Source organism: Podarcis erhardii (genome assembly GCF_964252035.2).
Source record: "Podarcis erhardii genome assembly, chromosome: Z".
Taxonomy (NCBI): Eukaryota; Metazoa; Chordata; class Lepidosauria; order Squamata; family Lacertidae; genus Podarcis; species Podarcis erhardii.
In genome coordinates, this window is record NC_138504.1 from 12,144,942 (window position 1) to 12,163,390 (window position 18,449).

The window sequence follows — 18,449 nt, forward strand, 5'->3', positions numbered from 1 at the left end:
TCCAGTTTGTCCTGTGGCATAAGGGGTTGCTCCTGGAGGACCAAACTAGATGCTTTGGTTAAAGATGCAGCAAAAGATGCAACTATGTATCTTTGGCTGTGTTCATACCATATTTAAAGGCACACAGGGGTCGCACCCATACTACACATTTAAAGAAGTGTTGTACCCCTTTAAGCAATCCTGGCTTCCCTCAAAGAGGCATGAGAATTCATCCTTCACAGTTCCTAGAATCCTTAACAAACTACAGTCCCTAGGATTCAATGGGGGAAGTCTCATGTGTATTGAATTTGCTTTGATTGCATAGCATGGGCTGCTGGAGAGATGCCTTCTGCACAGCACAGTTCTGCACCTCTGGCATTTAAAGCGCAGGGCTTCCCCTTGGAGAATCCTTGGAACTTTAGTTTACCCCTACAATTCCCAGCCCCCTTAGAAACTACAGTTCCCAGGATCCATTGGGGGAACTGTGAATTTGACAGCAATTCATTACAGGTGTGTGGGGTGGAGGATCCCTACTGGGAAGGCAGCACTTGGGAAGGGGAGGCTGTTCTCTCCCTTGTCTCTTCAGATAGGATCCATTCATCATGCAGTGAGTTCTGTTTCTATGTATTGTTTTGCTTCTAGTTTTTCATGGTTTTAAATTTATTTATTTATACTCAAGTTATTGGAATGGGAGTGCTGCAACTCTCAGGTCCTGTTTGTAGGCCTCCAAGGGTCCAGAATCCTCCTAAGGGAAGACTGCAAACAGAACCTGAGAGCAGCAGCAAATGATGGGTGCAAATGCTTTAGAACATGAGAAGAGCCTGCTGGACTGGGCCAATGGCCCATCTAGTCCAGCATCTGTCTTTCACAGTGGTCAGCCAGATGCCAATAGAAGGTCTGTAAGCAGGACCTGGGCAAAACTCCCCCCCCCCTGCAGTTCCCAACAACTGGCTTTCAGAAGCATAGTGATTCCAACAAGAGGAGGTAGAACATAGCCAACTCAGCAGCTAGAAACTGTTAGTCTGACCCTGAAGGAATTTTCCTAATCCTTTTAGAAAGTTGGTAGATACTTTAAAATGCTTAAAGAACATAAACAAGCAAACAGGAATCTCAGTGGGATGGAAAATCTCCATGGCTACTGATATGAGAAAACCAAAGACAGCCAGCATTTTCCCCTCACACCTAAAAATCTCTTTACACAGCACTTTAGATCCCAGCCTGCATCTCTAGATCTTTGTCCTTTCCAAAAAACAAACCAGCTACAGGAATACTTTGTGGTCATCAAGAATCATGCCAACTGACTTCAACAGAAGTAAGTGGGATTAAAAGTGCTCCAGTATTAGAGTGCCTAATGAGAATTTGTCTAAGACAGAGAGATGCATAATTTGTAGTCAAGAGTATAGTTAAACATTCACGATGTTCCCATTAAAGACTGAGTAAATGTTCTGTAAATATAATGTAACTGTTGCATAAAAATGCGTCTGTTTTGTCCTTGTTGTTAACATGCTATTATTTTAACATGCATCCACTCAAATTTTCCTCTCAAGGTATGCTATTTACTTTGATTTCATGATAACAGCTAAAGTTCATTTGTTGAGGAAGGCGCTCTTAACTGCAATTGATTTTGTGCTTATTTTCATGTATCTGACCATTCTGTGTACTTTGCATAAATACTATTGAGAGGACAAGTGCAATTTAGAAGGAGAGGGGAAACCGCTGACTTTTATAATCCTAAAGTTTGTTTTTGGGGGCAGGGATTTGGGGTTCAGAAGAATATTGGTACTCCTTGCAGATGGTATCATTATAGTGTGATAGCTCAGTTGGTTAGAGCATGGTGCTGCCAAGGTTGCAGATTCGATCTGCTGCATATTCTGGCATTGCAGGGAGTTGGACTAGATGATCCTCAGGGTCCACTCCAACTCAATGTGTCTATGTTCTGTGTCATTAATTTGAAATCTGTTGTGCATGCAGTTCATTTTGTGCTAAACTCACACACAAATTAAAGTTGCAGAGATAATGGGTTTCATCTAATTTCTACTTAGAGTAGACCCATTAAAACTAAGGAACTGAAATTAGTCATGCCTATTAGCTTCAATTGGTCTACTCTGAGTCAGACTAGCATTGAATACAGCCCAATATACTTGAGAGCCCATGAGTATCCTACTGGGGAAAGCTCTGAGCTTTATAGTCTTCTCAAAGACCAAGAGAATACAACCCCAATATAATTTGGACAAGTCATTACTGTAGGTCACACACTGGGTTTGATATTCTATTCTGGCCTAGATTCCAGTGTTCTGAAAGTGAAGGAGGGAGATGTGCTTCTTTTATCATGGTCAGGCCATTACTCACTGTAGGTTTTCTGATGACAGGTTTTCCATCCATCTACCAGGGTGGAAGTCCAGTTAAGTGGATTCACCCTTGGAGACTTATGGGCCCAATTGGTTTCCAGAGTGCTCTCTTCTGTCCCTGTTACCAATAGCTCTTGGGTGGGTGGTTGCTGTGGAGAAGGGGCAGCTATAAGGGGTATCCACTCTTGTGGTTTAATCAAATTTAAAACAAAACAAATTCCTTCCAGTAGCACCTTAAAGACCAACTAAGTCAGTTCTTGGTATGAGCTTTCGTGTGCATGCACACTTCTTCAGATACATTCGTGTGTATCTGAAGAAGTGTGCATGCACACGAAAGCTCATACCAAGAACTGACTTAGTTGGTCTTTAAGGTGCTACTGGAAGGAATTTGTTTTGTTTTGACTATGGCAGACCAACACAGCTACCTATCTGTAATCAAATTTAAGTAAGTCTCTCCCTGGTTTACTGGGCTGGGGTCTGCACCAAACAATGATAACTAGAACACTGAGGGAGGGAAAGTCTCACAACATAAAGCATTTAAGAAAGTAAAGCTCACATGCTGAATTAATGAGTGACTATGAAGAGGGACGCAGCTGGCGCTGTGGGTTAAACTACAGAGCCTAGGACTTGCCGATCAGAAGGCCAGCAGTTCAAAACCACACAATGGGGTGAGCTCCTGTTGCTTGGTCCCTGCTCCTGCCAACCTAGCAGTTCGAAAACACGTCAAAGTGCAAGTAGATAAATAGGTACCGCTCCGGCGGGAAGGTAAACAGCGTTTTCGTGCGCTGCTCTGGTTCGCCAGAAGCGGCTTAGTCATGCCTGCCACATGACCCAGAAGCTGTACGCCGGCTCCCTCGACCAGTAAAGCGATATGAGCGCCGCAACCCCAGAGTCGGTCATGACTGGACCTAATGGTCAGGGGTCCCTTTACCTTTACCTTTATGAAGTGGGGCCATGCACATCACCCATATGTTGATGCAAACATCAGTAAAGGGGGAATCATTGGTTGAACAGGGTTCCATATTGTGTGGAATCCTTCATGAGTCCAGCTGTACACAATGAAGGATATTCCTTCTCAGCCACCTATGTCAAAGCACACACATTTGGCATGACTTCAGGGATGGGCCTAGCCAGCACAGTTCCAACCCCTGAATACGTGTTGATTTGATGCATGAGTAATACTTCCTGAATTGTGTGGTAACCATACACTAGTGGCTGATGCAAAGAAGGTTTTTTTGTTTTTGTTTTTTTCCTTCATCACCCGGTGAACTAATGCAAAATCATATCTCTAGATTTCTGGTGAAGAAAAAGTTTTCTTACAATGACTTGGCTTATTATAAATTCCTTCTGCATTTTTATAAATTTGCTAGGGAGAATGAAGTGACTAAATATTTGCAGTCCTCTTCCGGGACAATGCTGGCTAAAATGGAAATCTGCCAGAGACTCAATTGCTAAAGCGGAATATGCATGCTTTGGAACATTGGGTTTTAGACATGCAAATTCCAATTAACATAAAATACACCAGAACATCTCCTCATGTCTCTCTGTGTTAGACTTAGATACTCAAAGTCCCAGTAGGATCTGATCAAGAAAGCTTGCTGATACATATTTTTTCCAAAAAATTACATATTTCCATTCACTGAATATTTTACATTTATGTTTGCTTAATCTGGCAATATAAAACAGTTATTTCATTTCTAAAATTGCACAAGTGCTCCTGTTAAGCAGAATAAAATGACCAAAAGAAATAGTAATTGGGGAAGGTCCATAGTGAGTCACATTTTGAAACGTTTTCTTCAAAAAAGAACTAAAAGGAATGGAAATAGGAAACTGCCTTACACCAAATCAGACCATTGGCCCATTTATCATAGTATTGTCTACCCTGACTGGGGTGGCTGTCTAGGGTTTCCCAGAAATGCCGGAGGTTGAACCTGAGACCTTCCGCATGCAATGCAGATGCTTTGCCACGGATGCTCAGTGTTCCCTCCTCCCCACCAGTGATGTAAAGGTAAAGGTAAAGGGACCCCTGACCATTAGGTCCAGTTGTGACCGACTCTGGGGTTGCGGCACTCATCTCGCTTTATTGGCCGAGGGAGCCGGTGTACAGCTTCCAGGTCATGTGGCCAGCATGACTAAGCTGCTTCTGGCGAACCAGAGCAGCGCACGGAAATGCCATTTACCTTCCTGCCAGAGCAATACCTATTTATCTACTTGCACTTTGATGTGCTTTCGAACTGCTAGGTTGGCAGGAGTAGGGACTGAGCAATGGGAGCTCACCCCGTCGCGGGGATTCAAACCACCAACCTTCCGATTGGCAAGTCCTAGGCTCTGTGGTTTAACCCACAGCGCCACCCGCGTCCCACCAGTGATGTAGTAGTGGTTAATTTAGAGGTAGGAGTTCATCACAACAGCCCCTATATCCCACCCCTCTTCCCATAAATGCAAGTCCAAAATTATAACATAGCACCCAGCAAGATCCAATAATACCCATATAAGTAAGATCAACATGGCTACAATCTTCTGCAGAGTTTCTTGGGAGAAGGTTCAGTGGGCTTACTTCTTACAGCATTGGTTCAACCCATAAAACACATTGAGCTTTAACTAAATATATTCAGCCAGCCGAAATACAACCTTTAGCTTTTATTTAGAATTGCATTTAATCTTGCCAATGAGTGTTACAATTTAAACTGCTGGACTGAAGGAGGAACCCCATCAAAGAAAAGAGGTGCCTAGCCTCTGTTTAGTTCTTTTCATCATTCTCTGACATCCTCTTTGCTAATCTGTTCTCACAGACAAACTCGAAAGCCTCATTCACTTGTCAGAGCAAGGAGTGTCAGTGATTCTGGTGGTTTGATGAATGTCATTGCCACTTCTGTGACTAATGTCCAGGTGCTGCACTTCCCTGCATCCACCCCATACTGCACCACTGTTCCCTCCCCCCAGTCCCCCCCCCCATTTTGACAGATATTATTATTATTATTATTAATCATCATCATCATCATCTGCCCATCTGACTGGGTGGCCCCTGGCACTCTGAGCGGCCCCCAACAAAATATTTTAAACACAATAAAACATCAACCTTTAAAAACCATCCTGAACAGGGCTGCCTTCAGGTGTCTTCTAAAAGTCAGATAGTTGTTTATCTGACATCTGATGAGAGGGCATTCTACAGGGCAGGTGCCACTAGCAAGAAGGCCCTCTGCGATGGTTCTCTGTAGCTTCACATCTCACAGCGAGGGAACCAGCAGAAGGCCCTTGGAGCTAGACCTCGGTGTCTGGGCTGAGTGATGGGTGGAGACACTCTTTCAGGTATACTGGGCCGAGGCTGTTTAGGGCTTTAAAGGTCTGCACCAACACTTTGAATTGTGCTTGGAAATGTACTGGGATATGGCTACTATATCCTTTTTGATCCTCCCCTCCCAAAAAAATGATTTAAAGCATGACCATCAACCTTTTCAGATACGATACATAAACAATTGATGCTGCCACATACTGTGTCAAACATTGATGCATTTAGCCTATTATTGTTTTCTCCAGTCGGCAGGGCTTGGCAAACGCTATGTCTTACAGTCAGTGTGGGTGATATTAAGCTAGACTGAGCCATTGTCCGACTTGGCAAAAGGCAGCTTCCTATGTTTCTACCAACATACATACAATGCATGGAGGGAAGGAGGCCGCCCATTTCCCACTGGGCCTGCCCCCTCATAGGTCTTTATAAAACCTACACATGCACAAGTGGAACAAGCAATCTGTACACTAAAAATATGCAAGGAACAGATCGTGCAGGCAGAGCCTACACACATGCAGTTTTTTTATATATACGGTAAACGTAGGCATTGTCCAGACAACCTGATCAACCTAGCTAGCAAGTAAAGCTCCAGAATTAGAAACAGCGTTGATGTCAGAGGTGGCGAAAGTAGGGAGGCTGAGGGAAGTCAAGGAAGAAAGAACTCTGTGGGTAGGAAGGGAGCTGAGAGTTAAAGAGGAGGAGGAGGAGATGAGTCCTCCTTTCCGTTGACATTCTCAGGGAAGGACTGTTGGCAGCAAGTTCATTTTGACTCTGATGTATATGAATGTTGCGTATATTGGGGATATTGTGGAGGTAGGGGTGGGGGTGAGAGAGAGAGAGAATGGCCATTTACATTCAACAAGTGTAAGGCAAATAGTTGAGGTGTGCACCCTGAGTGTTTCATATGTGACTTTCAACAAATGTGCAGTCTGCATACCTGTGTGTATGCAGTAGTTGAGTTGTGCAAATCTAGTACACTTGTTCACACAAACGTATGTGCAGATGTAGAGGCAACTTGTACATGTGCTCAGTGTAGCGTATGAATAATGAGAGGGAGAGAGAGAGAGAGAGAGAGAGAGGTGGAGTGGAAGAGGTATTTACACACACACACACACACACACACACACACACACGCACACGCACATGCACACACACAAAGCCATACTTTCTTTAGAGTTCAATGCGTGCTAACAACACACACATGTTCTATAGTTACAATGAATGGAAACAAGAGCAAACAGAGGGTGGATGGGGTGCTCCACCATAGCATGGGGGTCATATTTTGGAATCAGTTCTCACCTCCCTAACCCTAACTCTCTCATGATTGGGTGCCTAGATTGGCCTATAGACTTGCTGGAGTAGAGCACTTCAGTCAGGTGAGTTGAATTAGCAGACACAGCACATGAGCTGTTAATTTGGCTAGAGATACAATGTGGAAAGATGCTCAGGTGTTCCACCCTTGCATTGATTAAAGACAGCCAGAGCTCTGCTCAGAAGAGGATAGTAGCCATGGTGAGATCTATTTCTCTCTTGCCTCTACCCACTCTGTGAATGGATTGTCAGCCATTAGGTGCAGCATAATAGGGGGTTTGGGCACTGGTGGTTTTCATGCCATGATTATTGATGATGTTGGGGCATCTTTTAATGCCAATATGGGTGTCTAGCTCGCTCTCTCCCTCTCTTTCTCTCTCCCTCTCTTTCTCTCTCTCTCTCTCACACACACATCTTCTCTTCTCAAAGAAGATCAAAGACTTGTTTTTATAACCAATATAACCTCATCTCCTCTTTCTTAGATCTCTCTCAGGGCGAATTGTTGGCGGCGTCTGGTGGTTCTTCACCCTCATCATTATCTCTTCCTACACTGCCAACCTTGCTGCCTTCCTTACGGTGGAAAGGATGGTGTCTCCCATAGAAAGTGCTGAAGACTTGGCTAAGCAGACCGAAATAGCCTATGGAACTCTGGATTCAGGTTCAACCAAAGAATTTTTTAGAGTAAGTTTCCTGGTTTTTTCTTACAATGGCTAAACTATTTCATTATTATTATTAGTAGTAGTAGTATTTTTAAAAAAGAAGAAGCACAATCACCCTTTATTCTCTCAGCATGTTTGTGTATGTGGAGAAGGATTACAGCTACTGGAGCTGCTCCATCTTCAGCCTAACACATAAATGTAATCTATGCGCACAAAACCTAGATGCATGTAGGCACTGTGTGTGCAATTAAAAGCTCTGCAAAAGTTTCATGGAGAGAGGCCATGGATGTAAGGGAGAAGGTCCTAGCTCAATAGCAGAGCAGCTCAGTCAGTAAGTATGAGACTCCTAATTTCAGGGTCTTGGGCTCAAAACCTACATTGGGCAAAAATGTTCAGGGGGTTGGACTAAATGGCTCTCCAACTCTATGATTCCATGAGTCTATGATTCTACATACCTTCCTTGAAGAAGGTCCCAGGCTCAAATTTGGCATCCCCAGTAAAGAAGAAAAGGCTCCTAACTGAAACTCTGGAAAGCAGCTGCCATTCAGAACAGACAACATAGGTAGAAATGGTGCTGACCTCTAGACAATGCTGGGCTCAGATCAGTGCCATCTCGCATGACCAGTTGCCAAGGATGAGCGGAGTTGTAGATGGACCATACCACTTGGTACAAGGCAGCTTCCTATGTTCCTGTAGATGTGTAAGCCCTGTTCAGGGTAGAGGGAAGATCCAGCAGGTACATTTCTGCTCCCCTTTTGACGTGATTACTTATATGCTGATAAGTCTCAAAAGAATCTTTGTATATGTAAGTACGCTTAACATTCCAGTAGCAGGCCTGTTATGGTACACTGTAATTTTGTTTTAGAGGGAGCCTTTTCATAATTAAGTGACCTCATTAATGGATTGACTTTCTGGCTTGTTTCACTCCTTCCTGTTCATGTGGATAGGCAACAAACCATGTTCCCTGGCATAGCATTAGGTCTGAACCAGAGACCATGGTTTATTTTGCTCTCAACAATATGCATGGTTTGTTCTTGGCTTACTGACTATGGTTTGCTGGAGCAAAGCAAAACAAGAACACTGATTTGAACATAGCACAAAGCCGGAGATTGTAGTTCATTAGTTGGGAGTACAAGCAGAAAGGATTGAACCAGCCCTCTTAAGCCCCATCTGCACTATACATTTAAGGCAGTATCAAACTACCTTTGGCTTTCCACAAAGAATCCCAGGAACTGTAATTTGTAAAAAGTGCTCAGAATTGTTGGGAGGCTATTCTCCTCAGAGAGCTACCCCCCCCCCCAATTAATTGCAGCTTGTCATGTTGTCCAAAATAACAAGCTGTGGAGAGCCATAATTATGCCTTGTTTGAAACAAGCCACTTGAGAGACATGGCAGCTGGATTGTTTTGGCAAACCATAGTTCAGATTAACCACAATTTAGGGCTTGGACACAACACTAAACTGTGGTTAATCAAAGCTAAAAGGAAATGCTTGCAGTCAATGCACAGTTGCACGAGAAGGGAAGATGGCTCATATCTCATTAATATTGCATTATACCAGGGATAGGCAAAATGGTATTCTTCATATGTTGTTAGACTCCAACTCCCATCAGCCCCAGCCAGCATAACTAATGCTTAGGTATGATGAGTGTTGAAGTCCAACAACATCTGGAGGATACCCCTGCATTAAAGCATAGTTTACTGTGATGCCCATTTATTGTGAACATTACAATAAACTATGGTTTAATGCAGGGGTGTCATCCATGTGTTATTGGACTACAGCTGCAGTGAGTGACTAGCAGAAAACCTCCCCCCACCATCTCTCCAGTTCTTCCTGCATCCTAGATCTAGGAGTCTGTGCAACAAAGTCTCACCGCAAACACTCAAGGATACTTCCTTAATGCTTTTGGCAACTGTCTATTTTCATCTGCTATCTCCATCTCCAGAGAGTTGGATGCTATGGCCCTTCTGTTGTCTTCAAACTGTGATTCAAGGGATAGGTGTTTTTTGTGTGTGTTTATAAAAGATCAATTGCTGGCAGAGAGGAAAAGATGGGGGTGCATGCACCCCCTCTTCTTTTATCTAAAAAGAAATCCTTTCTTTCAAGTAATGAAAGGCAAGTGTTGTTACAAGGTGTAAAAAAAGGAAATCATTAAATATCTGAATGCTGCAATGTACAATTAAAAGAACTGGGTGCTTTATTGCTATGTCTCTTGGAGGAAGATGCATCTGGAATTCTAAATAATATGTAAAGGGAAATCTAGTGCAATCAAGAGAGGGGGATGGTGGGAGAGATGAAATTGACTGTGGCAGCATAACTTGGAACTTCTCCGACAGCTAAAATAAGGACTTATGTACCTTACAACTTGGGGTCATAGTCAGGCTAAAACCTTGGGTGTTTGGATTCCAAAGGGAACGTTTTCAGATAAAGAGTCCACTGAGGGTTGAAGAGTTGGGTTGGGTCTGGGCCCAGAGTTAGGGCTTAAGCAGGAGCTAAAGCAAGGGTGGGGATGCTGTGGAACTGCAACGTCCATTGCCCCAAGCCACTGGCCATGCTGGGTGAGGTTGAAGGGTGCTGAAGCCCAACAACCTCTCAAGAGCCATTGGTTCTTAATCCCTGAGCATGAGCTGAGGAAACAGGCTGATGCTGAAATGCATTGGACAGGAGGTCTTGCTCTGTTGACTAGGTATGGGAGAATGTGACACTCTATTTCTTGATTACTCATTCATTGATTACTGCCCCGTTACCCTTGAGACCTTATAAGGGGAAAAGACAGGATGATGATGGTGGTGGTGATGATGATAAGGCGCACCTGGCACTACCTGGGGATTTGTTGAAATATTGTGATCCCTGGTAAAGTTAAAGGGACCCCTGACCATTAGGTCCAGTCATGACCGACTCTGGGGTTGCGGCGCTCATCTCTCTTTATTGGCTGAGGGAGCCAGCATACAGCTTCTGGGTCATGACTAAGCTGCTTCTGGCAAACCAGAGCAGCGCACGGAAATACTGTTTACCTTCCCGCTGGAGCGGTACCTATTTATCTACTTGCATTTCGACATGCTTTCGAACTGCTAGGTTGGCAGGAGCAGGGACCAAGCAATGGGAGCTCACCCCATCGCGGGGATTCGAACCGCCGACTTTCTGATCAGCAAGTCCTAGGCTCTGTGATTTAACCCACAGCACCACACAAAGACTTAGTAAGGTTTTCTAATTTATATTTAGACACACACACACACACACACACATCATCTGCTTTTGAAAGTCCCATTGCCCCCCAAATAATAATAACAATAATAATAATAATCCAGTTTGTCCTGTGGCATAAGGGGTTGCTCCTGGAGGACCAAACTAGATGCTTTGGTTAAAGATGCAGCAAAAGATGCAACTATGTATCTTTGGCTGTGTTCATACCATATTTAAAGGCACACGGGGGTCGCACCCATACTACACATTTAAAGAAGTGTTGTACCCCTTTAAGCAATCCTGGCTTCCCTCAAAGAGGCATGAGAATTCATCCTTCACAGTTCCTAGAATCCTTAACAAACTACAGTCCCTAGGATTCAATGGGGGAAGTCTCATGTGTATTGAATTTGCTTTGATTGCATAGCATGGGCTGCTGGAGAGATGCCTTCTGCACAGCACAGTTTTGCACCTCTGGCATTTAAAGCGCAGGGCTTCCCCTTGGAGAATCCTTGGAACTTTAGTTTACCCCTACAATTCCCAGCCCCCTTAGAAACTACAGTTCCCAGGATCCATTGGGGGAACTGTGAATTTGACAGCAATTCATTACAGGTGTGTGGGGTGGAGGATCCCTACTGGGAAGGCAGCACTTGGGAAGGGGAGGCTGTTCTCTCCCTTGTCTCTTCAGATAGGATCCATTCATCATGCAGTGAGTTCTGTTTCTATGTATTGTTTTGCTTCTAGTTTTTTATGGTTTTAAATTTATTTATTTATACTCAGTTATTGGAATGGGAGTGCTGCAACTCTCAGGTCCTGTTTGCAGGCCTCCAAGGGTCCAGAATCCTCCTAAGGGAAGACTGCAAACAGAACCTGAGAGCAGCAGCAAGTGATGGGTGCAAATGCTTTAGAACATGAGAAGAGCCTGCTGGATTGGGCCAATGGCCCATCTAGTCCAGCATCCATCTTTCACAGTGGCCAACCAGATGCCAATAGAAGGTCTGTAAGCAGGACCTGGGCTCTGTGGTTTAGACCACAGTGACACCTGCATCCCTGTGATCCCAGGTATGATTCAGTAAAGTTTCATAGTGCCCAGCATCCTGTAGATGCCTCCTGGAAGCCTATGACCAGAACATGAAGGCAATTGTGCCTCACATAGTCTTGCTTTCCAGCAATTGATACTGAGTCAGATACTGCCTTTGAACCTGTAGGTTCTTTACAGTCACTATGGGTGATAGCTGTTAACAGATGCTCATTTTAATCCCTGAATTTGTCTAATCCTTTTTAAAAGTCATTTGGGTGGGTGGCCATCACCACATCTTGTGGCATTGCACTCCACAGATTAATTACATATTCTGTGGAGGTGCACTTCATTGTGTTTCACTGGATCAACCACATCCAGGTTCTAAAGTCATGACATGAGGGGACTCTTTTGCCTTAACCCCTTGTTCTCAACCTGCATCTTGTTATACACCACCTTTGTTCCAAGCTAAAAAGCAATGAACACTTCAGCCTTTCCTCATATGACACATGCTCCAGTCCTTTGGTTGTTTGGATTGCGCCTTTCTGCTTATTGTCGGTCCTCTTCCTCTTTCTTTCTGTGCTGAGAGGAGTATTCTGGTGCCTGAGCACAGATATTGTTGTTGTTGTTGTTGTTGTTGTTGTTGTTGTTGTTGTTGTTGTTGTTGTGTTATACATTTGATGTTAGTCACTCTGAGCCCGGCTTCGGCTGGGGAGGGTGGGATATAAATAAAATTTATTATTATTATTATTAGTCACTCAGCAAGGTCTTGGAACATGAAGTTCTTGGTTCATGTCCCAGAATCTCTGGCACTTAGCCATGTGCAGGTGAGAGGTGCCTAGGTTAGTCCAATCTTTGGCCTCATTAGCAAAGCCACAAAGTATTAGTCACTGATGTTGTGGTGTTGTTTTTAATGAAATGGGGAACACTTACTATTTGAAAGTGGAATCACACCAGCAATTCATTTTATGTGAGCAGATGGTAATGAATTTCATCTGCTTCAGGACTGGTAGGCATCCAGCCAGCAACCTGTTTTATACTGCTGACTGTTTCCCTAGCCGTCATAATGGTTTGGTGGCTGGCAGGACTCAAACTTTATAGGTCAAACATTCCCATTCTTTAAAAAAAAATGCACCCTGAGTTCTCATGATATGGTGTTCTCATCTGTGTATGTGACATTTTCACAGCAGAATATACTTTATGCTTCAAATAGCTACTAAGCTCCTGTAGCTTCCCAGCTGCAAGTTATCTGACAACCAAGGGATTCCACTTAGTCATGCTGGCCACATGACCTGGAAAAACTGTCTGTGGACAAACGTCAGCTCCCTTGGCCAGTAAAGCGAGATGAGCGCTGCAACCCCAGAGTCGTCTGCAACTGGACTTAACTGCCAGGGGTCCTTTACCTTTTTTTTCCTTTTCTTTTCTTATTTCTAGTTAGCAACACTAGGCAGCAATGCAACACAAGGGTGGTGCTATAAATGGCAGTCAATGGGTTTTGTGCACTTTTATCCACATTCTGGAATGCTTTTTATCCCAATGGGATAGACACTGGGAATGTTTTAGCCTTTTTAGTGTAATCCTTGATTCTAAAAAAATAAAAATCCCTTTTATTTCAAAATGTCTGAGGTGATCTTCTACCTCTGCTATCCAATGCAGTATGTCTGTATGTCTGTTGCTAGGAGTTGCAAGTGATGAGAGTGCCATTGCTGTCAGGTTCTGTTTGTGGTCTTCCCACAGACACCATGTTGGCCACTGTGAGAACAGGATGCTGGACTAAATGGCGCCATTGGCTTGATCTAGCAGGCTCCTGTGGTGTCATGGTTAGTGTGTTGGATTAGGACCTGGGAGACCAGGGTTCAAATCGCCACTCAACCATGAAGCTCCCTGGCTGACCTCGGGCTAGTGACTGTAACCCTTAGCCTAACCTACCTCACAGGGTTATTGTGAGGATAAAATGGAGAGAACTATGTATGTCATCTTTAACTCCTTGGAGTACATAGTTGTTGTTGTTGTTTTGACAGGACATTGCATGACTAAAAACCGAATGCATTGCTATTGGGTTTAGGATAATGTAATGTATTGTGTTAAAGTTGCATAATGAATCTGATTCTTTCTGTACATCAGAATTAACAAGAGGATGATGGAATCCATAATTAGAAAAATATATATAGCATGTTGTCGCCATTTGTTTTTGATAATTCCAGTAGATCCAAGTGACCCTTGTACCCAGTTAGCACTCTGGGGCGTTGGGAACCTTTTTCAGTTACACTCTCTTCCATACAACCATCCAGGGGACACATACCAGCGGTGAGCAGGACAAAAAGCAAAAGTGGGTGAAGCAATTAAAGTAGGCTAGTTACCTCTCTAGGGGATGCGGGTGGCGCTGTGGGTAAAACCTCAGCGCCTAGGACTTGCCGATTGCATGGTCGGCGGTTCGAATCCCCACGGCGGGGTGAGTTCCCACCGTTCAGTCCCAGCTCCTGCCCACCTACCAGTTCGAAAACACCCTTAAAGTGCAAGTAGATAAATAGGTACCGCTTTATAGCGGGAAGGTAAATGGCGTTTCCGTGTGCTGCACTGGTGCAGGATCGCCAGAGCAGCTTCATCACGCTGGCCACATGACCCAGAAGTGTCCTCGGACAGCGCTGGCCCCCGGCCTCTTAAGTGAGATGGGCGCACAACCCTAGAGTCGGACACGACTGGCCCGTACGGGCAGGGGTACAGACCTTTACCTTTTAGTTACCTCTCTACCCTCCCTCTAAGCAAGCAAGAACGATTATTGAATCTCAATGGCACATTCTAGTCAGGCAAAAACACTCAAAGAGGGTGCACATCAGGCCAGGGAAAGGAATTTGGCCAGGGAATGGGTGCAACCTGTGGAAAATACCAAGTACCAGACAGAGGGGTCTAGAGGCCTGCATTCAGTCCCCGGGGTTGAAGTTCCCTACTCACAGAATTTAGTGGCAAATTCAGAAGTGCAGAGTAACTTCATTATAGTCTCAGCCACACACTCTTCTAAGATTATACAATCTTCTAAGATTATACACGAATAATCATTAGAGATCCATTGTAATGACCAATGCAGATCTCCATATGTTGCCTTCCAGCTAGATCTACTTTTTCGTGCATATGCACATGGGCAAATGATTTGGAGTGTTCCAGTATCTTCTTTTGGAGTAACGTGGTTTTCCTGAAGTTCCATTGTATGTGGCAGAACTTGCACACCGTTTTCTTGAAACTGAAGCATCTTGTGTTTTCAATATTGCCAAGAGCTTAACTTTGGAGCATACAGGAAAAACCACTACAGTATTTGGTGTTCTTTACACACAGCTCCTTTCACTCTGGCTTCAGTTAGTGCAAAGAGTGAGAATATTCCTTTTCAGTGGCTACAAATTTCCTCTTTCATGTTGATTGGGCATCTCTAGGTTGCTGGAGATGGGGACCCTACTAGGGCCCTGCTGCAGAAATAGTAACAGGGCCTCGACCTCCTGTGATCCCAGACTACTGCACTTCTGCCCACTTCTGGTCCTAAAGTGAAATCTTGTATATCTTCATAGCAAAATTTGGCATGGCTGATAAATGGTCCCCTTTGACTTGCATCCTGCAAATCTTCCCTCCACTCCATTTAACCTCTAATTGCGATTTGCAACACACACATGAGCAAATTTCACTCACTATCTCATGAATATTTGCTTGCAGAAGACACTAACTGTGAGACCTGAGACTTTGTGCAGGTCAGAGAGCAGAGCATGAATTGCAAAGTTGTTGAAGTGAAACTGCAGCAGAGCTTCAGCTAACGGGTTAACTTGGTAGCTAGGAGAATGTATCACTGGAGCAAAGCAGCCAGAGCCCCAGGGAAATGCAATCACTCCCTGTTTCCGTGTTCTACTTTTGGGAGAACAACTACGCGATAATGATAGTGACATTGCCTGAGATAGCTAAGGCTCCATATTCTTCCCCCCACCCCCTAACTTACTGTACCACTTTATATAACTGCTGTGTCACATGAATAGGTGCTTGTTAGAAGAAAATATATAGCTTCTCTGTAGGGACGCAAGTGTACAGGTGATGAATTGGTTAGATTATTAATTGATGAAAGACCTTTTGAACGATTGAAGAGGTGCCCTAAATGAATAATAGGTATTTTTACAAAAAAAAAAAATCAAAAAAATAAAGCTTACAAACATCACGAATGGTAGATCCTTTCACAGAAGAGATGTCCAGCTCTGTACATGCCTCATTTAGGATGGCAAAGAATCCTTCTGAACTTTAAAGACTACCATTGATTATTACAGCATAAGCTTGAAGTGTTTTTCTGAATGCATTGGATGGAGTAGAATGTAATATATGAAAGCTTGTATCAGGGGATGGGAGCCTTTTTGGGCCTGGGGGCTGCATTGCCTTCTGGGCAGCCTTTTGGGGGCCACATGTCCGTGGGGGTGGGAGGCTAGAGGCAAAAGCGGGCAAAGCAACAAATATAATATAGCTTTGTACAGCATACTTATCCAGTCCTCTCTATCCTTTATCAAGTCACTCAAAAAGCTGTATCAGAACTCAAGGATGCATTCCAGTCAGGATAAAAAGCAGGATCTGTGGTGAGGAGCATGATCTGGGGAGTGTGCTGAGAGCCTGGAGTGACGCATTTGGCCCCATGTCCTGTGGTTTCCCACCCCAGCTTGTACCATAATTTGTTATTCTTTAAGGCACCAAAATATTCTTTCTTTCTTTCTTTCTTTCTTTCTTTCTTTCTTTCTTTCTTTCTTTCTGGTTTTTGCTGCTGACTGAAACAGCATTTTTAATATATATAATGATAACAGACAAAATGCATGTCAAAGCCCAAAAACAACAGTTGTTAAATTACTTACTTACTTAATGTCCAAAGGACTTGCCTTCTACAACCCAAAAACTGTCCAAATTCACCTGAGGCTTTGAGAGACTTGGAATGGAGCAGTCCAGTTTCCACGTTAGTGTCTGCGTGGCATGGTCGAGATCACTGGGTGGTGCTATAGCTAGAGGGGGCTAGCTGGGTTTTTTGCCCCAGGTGAAGCCTCCAGAGGGGTGCCGTTGAGGCTCCCAGCCTGTGTGTGTGCATGTGGGGTGATGCCAAACTGTATCTTTGACCTGGGTGAAATAAAGCCTAGCTTTGCCTCTGCACTGGGGCTGGTTCTTGTTTTTTCCATCTCTCTGTGTGTGCATGTTGGAGTGAATAGAAGGCAGCTTGGCAGGGTTGGGGAATCTTAGACCTGGTGGCTTCTCTTATTTTGCCCTAGGGAATTTCCTTAGGCCACATGGCCCCTCCTTAGGCCACACCCCTTACCAGGCATGCTCCTCAGGTGCTTTTGCCTGGCCGGAATGCCCTTGAACTGCAACAATGCTCTTGCTTGCCTAGTTGAAGAGATGTTTGTGGGTTGGGGGTTGTAGAAACCTCTTTGAGTTTGATTGGCTGGAATGCAGCCTACCCACCTACCCACTTTTGCCTCTGGGCCTGCTCATCACCAGCATGCAGCCCCCAGGTGGTTCAGGAGGCAGGGCATAGGCAATGGCACTCATTAGGCCAAGGCAGCAATGAGGTTGTTCCCTGGCACCACCATTGCTCAGAGCAGTGGTTCTCTGAGCCACGATTTCAGAATAAAAATTTGCTAGCACCAGACCAAATTCTTTCTTGATAGGAAATACATTGGAAAACAAAAAGAAACAACTCCTGACAGAACACAACTATTTCATAATATGATCGTGGGACATCTAGAAAATTATTTTTTAAAAAACTCAGCTACATAAGAACACAAATCATTCCCAAAATATAATTATAAACGAGACTCTTACATATGTACCTTAGGTATGTATACAAACTCAGTGAGAGGTGTGAGCTTGCCTGGTAATGTCATTTATATCAGGTTCAGTTTAAGACAAACAAACTCTCATCTCCTCATCAACACAAAGAATCCTTTCTCTTTTCTAATTTTTCATATTTGTCAGAGTTTAAAACCCCTGTTTGTGGAGAACTGTAGAACAATACCAAAAGCTCCTGAAGAGAGGCATGGATACTGTTTCTGGTTAGAATCATATAACTGTAGAGTTGGAAGGGATCCTGAGGATCATCTAGTCCTTGCAAGGCATGAATCTCAGCTAAAGCATCCACAACAGATGGCCATCCAACCTCTGTCTAAAGACCTCCAAGGAAGGAGAGTCCACTACCTCTTGTGGAAGTCCACTGCTGAACAGCTCTTACTGTCAGAAAGTTTTTCCTGATGTTTAGCTGGAATCTCCTTTCTTGTAGAATCAATTGGTTTGAGTCCTACTGTCCAGAGCAAGAGAAGACAAACTTACTCCATCCTTCATGTGACAGCCCTTTAGATATTTGAGGATGGCTGTCAGATAGTCCTCTGTATCAAAAATGGGATAGCTGCCTTTGACAGCCTTTTCCTCCAGATGGGAACCATTTACATATATCCAAATGTAATGAATATGCCACTGCTGTGATACTGTGGGATACCTGAGAGAGGGGAGAAGAAACCATCCAGAAGTGAAGTTGTCTTAAGTCTACAGCTGTGGCAGCTTATCTGCCTGGCAAATCTTTTAATTACATTCAGCATCTAATGACTCGCAATTGTACAAGTAGATATGTAAGCTCTGCTGCTGCAGAACCTGATGCCACAGTTGTAAGGA

The 18,449-nt window shown here is 43.9% G+C and overlaps 1 protein-coding gene across 3 annotated transcripts in view; it reads left to right on the plus strand.

The window, feature by feature from the left end:
• Positions 1-18,449, plus strand: part of GRIA3 (glutamate ionotropic receptor AMPA type subunit 3) — a 213,384-nt gene that overhangs the window by 145,796 nt on the left and 49,139 nt on the right. For all 3 annotated transcript variants that reach the window (XM_081847981.1, XM_081847980.1, XM_081847982.1), the window contains one exon: positions 7,410-7,608. In XM_081847981.1, coding sequence (XP_081704107.1) covers positions 7,410-7,608 — 199 coding nt within the window. The remainder of the gene's footprint in view (positions 1-7,409; positions 7,609-18,449) is intronic.